This window comes from Physella acuta, unplaced genomic scaffold (genome assembly GCF_028476545.2).
Source record: "Physella acuta isolate Inbredline_101_S28 unplaced genomic scaffold, ASM2847654v3 ptg000502l, whole genome shotgun sequence".
NCBI classification, from domain to species: Eukaryota; Metazoa; Mollusca; class Gastropoda; family Physidae; genus Physella; species Physella acuta.
This window is the reverse complement of record NW_026732021.1, coordinates 785,354-792,828: the sequence shown is the minus strand read 5'-3', so window position 1 is coordinate 792,828 and position 7,475 is coordinate 785,354. Positions and strand designations below refer to the sequence as shown.

At 35.8% G+C, this 7,475-nt stretch overlaps 1 protein-coding gene across 3 annotated transcripts; it reads right to left on the bottom strand.

The window, feature by feature from the left end:
- Positions 1-1,520: 1,520 nt before the first annotated feature.
- Positions 1,521-7,223, bottom strand: LOC131944681 (glycerate kinase). 3 transcript variants are annotated; one of them, XM_059305463.1, is made up of 6 exons: positions 7,171-7,223; positions 5,214-5,625; positions 4,503-4,708; positions 3,932-4,083; positions 3,328-3,503; positions 1,521-3,181 (listed from the first exon to the last, which is right to left on the bottom strand). In XM_059305463.1, exons 2-6 carry the CDS (start codon positions 5,523-5,525, stop codon positions 2,228-2,230), a joined length of 1,800 nt encoding a protein of 599 aa, XP_059161446.1. In that variant the 5' UTR covers positions 5,526-5,625; positions 7,171-7,223; the 3' UTR covers positions 1,521-2,227. The 3 variants fall into 3 exon arrangements, with proteins under 3 accessions (XP_059161446.1, XP_059161445.1, XP_059161444.1); XM_059305462.1 differs by lacking the exon at positions 7,171-7,223 and adding an exon at positions 7,095-7,123; XM_059305461.1 differs by lacking the exon at positions 7,171-7,223 and adding an exon at positions 6,952-7,059.
- Between the last annotated feature and the right edge of the window lie 252 nt (positions 7,224-7,475).

Sequence of the window (7,475 nt, the reverse complement as noted above, 5' to 3'; positions counted from 1 at the left end):
ATTGTAATCGTGCAAAAAAAAAAAATCGACGTTTTACACCTCACTGATACGGAAAAACATAATTTTGCAATCTTGTCCGTATGTCTGTGTGTCTGTCTGTGTGTCTGTCTGTCTGTCTGTCCGTGTGTAAACACGATAACTTGAGTACCGTTACAGCTAGGTTGATGGAATTTCATATATAAGTATTTTATCAAAATCGTAGATCCGTATCAACTTTTGAGCGATTTCCGATAACCGGAAGTGGTACTTTTTCTACTTTGAATTTTTCAAAAGCCTATAACTTGAGTACTATTTCAGATAGATAAATGAAATTTCACATGTAAGTAAAAGATCTAATTCTCTACCTTCTGTTAAATTTTGAGTAATTTCCGTTGACCGGAAGTATTAATTTACGCTACTTCCGATTTCTCAAAAAACTAATGTAAATTTTTAAAGTACTAATAATATTGCGCACTGTTATGCACTTTTTGATTTGGTGTGCAATAAATTTGTCTACGAGATTTTATTCTATTTTTAAAACTTTAAGTATTTAAAATGGATTAAAAATCATGTCTATAGCCCGAGTTCCCTTCCCGTTATTTTATATAAGAATATTCGAGAAAGTTTAGGGGATATCACTCCCGGTTTATTTAAAGTAATGTTAAAAGCTGAATTTAGCTGTTTTTGCGTTTTTAAAGCTGTTTCTTTACAATGTATTAGAAATTGATCAATATAATCAATTATATAGGCTTACCTTTAAAAAAAAATATAAATTGCAATTTTGAGGGGGGGGGGGCTGGCTTTTTGTTTCGATAATCGATATGAGACGCTGGGGATGGGGAGGTTAATATCGCGACGTCATTTATTGATGACCACTAGGCCTAAATCCGAAAAAATAGACTAAGGTTAAGGCCTATCTTGAAGTTTGGGACCTTCCTACACCAGTTGAAGTTTGTGACCTTCCTACCACAAAAGTTTGAGACCTTCCTACACTAGAAGTTGTTTGGGACCTTCCTACACCAGTTGAAGTTTGTGACCTTCCTACCACAAAAGTTTGAGACCTTCCTACACTAGAAGTTGTTTGGGACCTTCCTACACCAGTTGAAGTTTGGGACCTTCCTACACCAGTAGAAGTTTGTGACCTTCCTACCACAAAAGTTTGAGACCTTCCTACACCAGAAGATGTTTGGGACCTTCCTACACCAGAAGATGTTTGGGACCTTCCTACACCAGAAGATGTTTGGAACCTTCCTACACCAGTTGAAGTTTGGGACCTTCCTACACCAGTTGAAGTTTGTGACCTTCCTACACCAGTAGAAGTTTGTGACCTTCCTACCCCAAAAGTTTGTGACCTTCCTACACCAGAAGATGTTTGGGACCTTCCTACACCAGAAGGTTGGGACCTTCCTACACCAGTTGAAGTTTGAAACCTACACCAGTTTTGACCATCTTACACAGTACAAATTTGGAACCCTCAAGATCTTACACAAGTAGGAGAATACAAACACATGATTACATTAAGTTGATTAAGAATACTGTTTATTGCACATAACATAGACACATTTTAAAAACTTGGAATTCAGGGAAAAAGAAATGATCTAAAAAAATTGAAACAAGAAACCAGGCTACACTTGATATAGGCCTAAACATGGTTTAACTTAAACTGACTAGAAAATTAAGGGAAAAAAAGTAGATGTCATAGATGAGGATATTTTGTTAGAATAATACAATTAGAATATGTTTTGCAGCTCTGTAAACAAAAGTTTAAGTTTTGTGGAAACAGATCTCTTACAAATGTAGAAAAAAACACCAAGCACATATTTTAAGGTTTTAGCAAACAGAAAAAATTTAACGTATTGTAAACCTATTAAAGCACAGTTCTTAAGACTTAACCAAGCTTTTTTGTCATTCCAAATTTAAGATACAACTTTTTTTTTGTGGTTCTAAATTTTAAAATCATGAATATTATGTGGGGCTACTTGAAAATACATGTTATTGTTACATCAATAAGAAAAACATTTTGCCAAACACAAAAAGAAAATACATTTTTTTTTGGTTTTCATATTATTAAAAAGTTTGCAAGAAAATCAAGATTACAATTTGTTACATAAAATATTTTTCCAAACCAAACATTTCTGCTTACATTTGATAATTTACAGTACATTTTAAAAAGTCAAACCATATTACCCAAACAACCCCAAAACAAATGCATATAATTTCTTAACAAAGTAAACAAAAAGATGGGCCATTAAATCTTCCTAACTAGAAGCAATTGTATATCCATCACATTGGTGCCAGTTAGGCCAGTAACAACTAAACCAGACCCATTCTCAACCATAGACAATAACGTGTGGGTGTCGTTCCCTTCCAAATAATCTTCAGCTCTTAAACCCAACTCTTCCAGGTGTGGTATGAAATCAAGGCCAACAACTCCGCCAGCTGCTGAAGTTGGGCCATCTTGCCCATCTGTTCCTGCTGACAAGAACACTGCACTGACTGAGGAGGTTAAGTCTTGTTGACCTTTGAACTTCCCGAACTGTGCATGCAACTCTACAGCTGCGGAGACAGCCATTTCCTGATTTCTGCCACCTTTTCCTGATCCCCTAACTGTGACAGTAGTTTCTCCACCAGCAACTAGACATAATCTTGGCGATTCTCGCTGTGAGATGATGTTTGAAATGTCAGAGAGAATGTCCTCCTTGATTCCATAATCTGCTATAAGTTTCCTCTCAAGTTGAACCAGAGTGTCAGTAGTGCTGGAACTCTGCATGCATACAGCAGTGTACAGAGCTAGATAAGCAAACATTGAGCCCACCTCCCTTGCTTCACCCTGCAACTCTGTTGTCAAAATTACAGGGTGATAACCCAGCTCTAAACTTTTCTGACTAGCAGCTTCACAAGCAATCTTGTTGGTGCCTATGAGGACATTTTGAACATGACCCCAGGGGTTAGAGTCACGGCTACTACCTGGGTCGGGAAGGTCTTGGTCTTTTGAAATGTTTCCACCAGCAGAAACAGATTTTTGCTTTTCTAACTTTCCCTGCAGGAGAGTTAAAACTGTTTGTGGCACAGAGGCTTCAACATTAAACCGTGAGAACAGTTCTAAAACCTCTTCTGGATGGGAGGTATCAGGAACAGTTGGACCACTTGCAATAAAATCCAGTGGATCCCCAATGACATCTGACAATATTAAAGATATAACCTGGGGATAAAATTGCCAAATTAATAATTTTAGTGGGATAATTTGTATAATTATCAATGTTTTTTAAACTAAATAACAAAATTAAAAACTTTGTGACTTCACCAAAGAAAAATGTCTAAATTATGAAATGTTTGTTTCTTGCTAACCTGAGCTGGCCAGGCCAGTTGAGCCAGACCTCCACCCTTGAGCAGATCAATCTGTTTCCTTACAGTGTTCAGGTGCCTGATGTCAGCCCCTGACCTGGACAATAATTTGGTAACATTTAGCATATCTTCCAGTGTAACGGGTGGCTCTGGGGCAGGCAAGAGAGCAGATCCACCACCTTACAAAAAGATTGATTAAATGACAGTCATGTCAAACTTCTTCAGTGCCAGGTCTGTTGAAAGTACATTTACTCTATGAGTTCTTTAAATTAAGCAGTTATTTTTTGACATTAAAAATGGCTTAGTTTATAAAACTACTAAAAGAAGGCATAGTGACTGAAGCAATTTAGAAAAATAGAACATTTAATTATCTATTTTAAAACTTAAAGAAATTATAAAATAAAATCCAAGGCTACAAGGAAGTTTTTGCACCATTTTCCTTTTTGACATTCATATTACTTAAATAATATAGCTATAGAGAGCTGATATAAATTCAGATATCTTAAATTAATATAAAACATTAATCAAAGTAATTTAAAATTAGGGGAGAAGCTTATTTTATATTTGGTGAGCTCACTGGATGGTGGCCATATGAAACTGGCTATACCTGATATAAGGACAACTAAGATGTCATCCTTGCCAACATTTTGTGCTATTTCTTTGATCTGCTGAGCACTCTCAAACGCTGCAGTGTCAGGCAAGTTGTTTGCTGCTCCTTCCATGACCAGAATATTTGAACTTGGCAACAAGGTCATGTCCCTGTTTGTCAAAAGTCAGAAAGTAATATAATTAACAAATATTATAGCAAGTTGCCAAACAGCAAAACTTTAACTCCACAGTTCTTAGTATGCGTTAAACATTTTACTAAAAGGAAAGTGATATGAGATTATTTTATAGCTAATTATTTAAATAAAAAATCAATATCAGAGACAATTAATTCTACAATCAATAAGTCATCTTGAATGACAATTATTATTATCCACTTTTTCTTGATTATTATTAAATGTGTCAAAAAGGACTTGAATGTGCTAGATAGACAGTAAGGTGAAATGATTCAAATTAGCTTGGACAATCCCAGAATGCTCTAAACTAGATCCTATCCAGGAGTTATATATTGTAATCATGAGACTGGAGCATAAATATATTGTACCTTATCAGATGATAAAAAAAACATTAACCCTTTTCCTTCCTGCCTTAGAGCCTCCTGTAAACCAACTGGTACACTGATTACGCCTCGTACAATGTGTTCACCAATGGTATCCTCTAAAGCTCGGGCCATCCCCAAAACAGCTTTACCAAAGCCAACAACATGCACGTTTTTGTTTAGTTTATATTTCCTGGAATCCACTTGAAGGATTGATGTTGTAGGATTGTAGGCGAGTTTCTGGTTAAACAAATTGAAGATACAGAACAAAATAAAAATGTATCAATTATAATTTTTGAATAGACTTTGTTTTCTTTATGAATATTGTCTCACCTTTTATTTTTAAAAATAGTAGAAAAAATATATAAATATAAAAGCATTAGAAAATGTCTACACTTTATTCAATAAACTTGTCACAGAGCAACAAAAGGTCTGTTAGTTTAATTGAAAATGTTCTACAATACATATAGTTCCCTTTCGACCTTAGCGGCCCATAGGACCAGTGAAGTATAATTCACCTATTTCTGCTAAGGAAAGTGTGGTCAGCACTATTCTCAGCTGCCTTTACTTTTCCTAAGATAAGACAGGTACCCATCAGAGTTAGGTGGACCCATCTAGCCAGGGACTCAAACTCGAGACTTTTGGTGCTGTTGAACCATTCCACCACGCCACCACTTTACAATACAGATGGCTACATTTAAATTTCTGATACAATAAGTTTTGGACATTGTAAAAAAAAACTTACATTTCTAATCATCTGAAGAGGTAAAACTGATGTTACAGCACAGGCAAACATTTCTTTAGCTTGCCTCAACAACTGAGTAGCTTCAATCTGCCATTTTGTTTTACTACTGACAGAAGTAAAAGAAGTTGCGTGGTCCTGCATCATCACTGTAGTGGCAGTAACACTCTGAAGTAGAACAAATTTACCACAGGGGTACCTGGTTGATTTATGGTGACTTGGTCTAGGCTGCTGGATATGTGTCAATGTGCTTGTGGTCCTCAGAAGATTTATTTTAGTCAATTTTTTTAGTGCTGTCAGTGACATGAGAGACATCTTTTCCACTAATGTTTACATGAATCCTAGCAATAGTTTTAGGTTTGTTGATTTGAGCACTTTACTTGAATTAACTTCTGCATTTTATTATAACTGACAGCTATAAAGAAAACAGGCTTAATTAACATGGTAAGCACAAACAGTTAAGTACACAAAAGACTTGATATTTGTATCATTGTATGTTAGCAAATGCCCATTACTTGTTCATCCAGAACCCATATTGGACCATGAGTGTGAAGAAATAGATTAGCATTAGATTTGGGGGATGGGGAAATGCTTTTACCAATATTAGCTACTTAACTGCTTAGGTCTACACATCAGAGTACATTATTTGGATGTCTAACACTATGGCGCCTACATTTGTTTTAAAGAGCACCCTACTCTGGGGATATGGTAAGCTAATGCAATCAATGACTATCCCAAATCAGGAGTAGAAGCTGTTTTCCCTTAATGCATTACTACACCATTCAGACTGCTATGAAACTTGGGACAATTGTTGAGTATGCTTGTAATGTGGGAACAGTCACCACAACACTCCCTTGGTTTTCAGGATGAAAAGTTTTTAAAATATTACAGGTAAGGGACTGTGCCCTTACAACTACATAAGCACCTGGGGTCTGCTGATTGGGGGTCAGGGGTACTACTTGAACCATCTTTTAAACAGCACCAAGGGTGTCCTCTTGTAGTTATGTGGTGCCTACATTTGTTTTCAGTACCCCACACTAGGCCTACTGCAATCAATGACACCTGGTGGCTCTGCAATCATGTAACCTGCGGCTCCCGAGAGCACATCTTGATGTCCCTGAAACCTGGGCAGTCACCAAGGGGTGTTTTTCCTTTTCTCGCGGAGAGTGATTAAGGTTCTCATACAGCACAACCTGGAGTGGCTCGGCACCCCAACAACTAAGATCCACACAATGTTATGTCGACATTGTTTACATTTAAATTAATAGAGTTTTAATCAACCCAAATTTTCTTATCTAATCAACAATAGCAAAAGTCTGACTTTGCAAATACTGTTTCAAAATTTTTTCAATAGGTAGATTTAGATCTACATCACAAAGAAAAATGCATCGATCTAGAGATCTAAAATCTAAGTGATATTCATCATATTGATAATGCCATATTTTAACGTTTTACATCTAGATTCTAGAGTCTAGACTAGAGATCTAGATCTAGATTTATTAATATTATAAATTAATTATTATTAATATTAGGCATATTAGGCCTATGGGCCTAATTATATTTTTTTATTTAATTATATTATTAATTTTTATTAACGTCACAATCAGTATCAGTAAAAAAATACAAGTGTTTGTGTAAATGAGTAGATCTACTTAACTAATGACAGTAATGTGTAACAATAAAAATGTCATGTTTTTTTAAAGGTTTGTTTACACTTTACACTAGTTTACACTACACTGACTTTGCACGAACAGCTGATGAGAACAGTGTGGATTATCTAGACTGTAGAATTTAGATTCTAGAATCTAGATCTAGATCGAAATAGAAGTAGAAATCTAAATCTAGACTAGATACAACTAAAATCTAGATTCACAATAAACATACTGAAACGCGCAGTGTCTATATTAGATCTAGAATCTAGATTCTATAATCTATATTGCTGGCCTACATTAAAAAGTACCTATTAAAAAGTACGAGCTGCCCCGCGGCGTAGCATACGTCGCTATTAAGTTTTAATTCCCATTTTTCAGTAATTCATAATTATTAATTTGTGAATTCGACACTACCAATGCTGTGACTGAAAATATTTTGCTTTAAAACACCATCAGTAGCTAGTGCGATTATCCTCACCCTCACTTTCCTCCCCCCCCCCCCCCCCGTGAAAGCAGCCGTCTGTGACGACAGTTTACAGGCGACAATGTAAAGACCAAGCAGAACATGTTATTATCTCCCCTTAATTTCAAATCGTTTAAAAATTAAATTATC

Excerpts from the sequence above, each read along its gene's own strand:
- LOC131944681 (XM_059305463.1), bottom strand. The coding sequence starts at position 5,525 with ATGTCTCTCATGTCACTGACAGCACTAAAAAAATTGACTAAAATAAAT. Across the intron at positions 3,504-3,931 it reads CTTAGTTGTCCTTATATCAG|GTGGTGGATCTGCTCTCTTG; the intron begins GTATAGCCAGTT and ends TCTTTTTGTAAG. Across the intron at positions 3,182-3,327 it reads AACTGGCCTGGCCAGCTCAG|GTTATATCTTTAATATTGTC; the intron begins GTTAGCAAGAAA and ends TTTTATCCCCAG.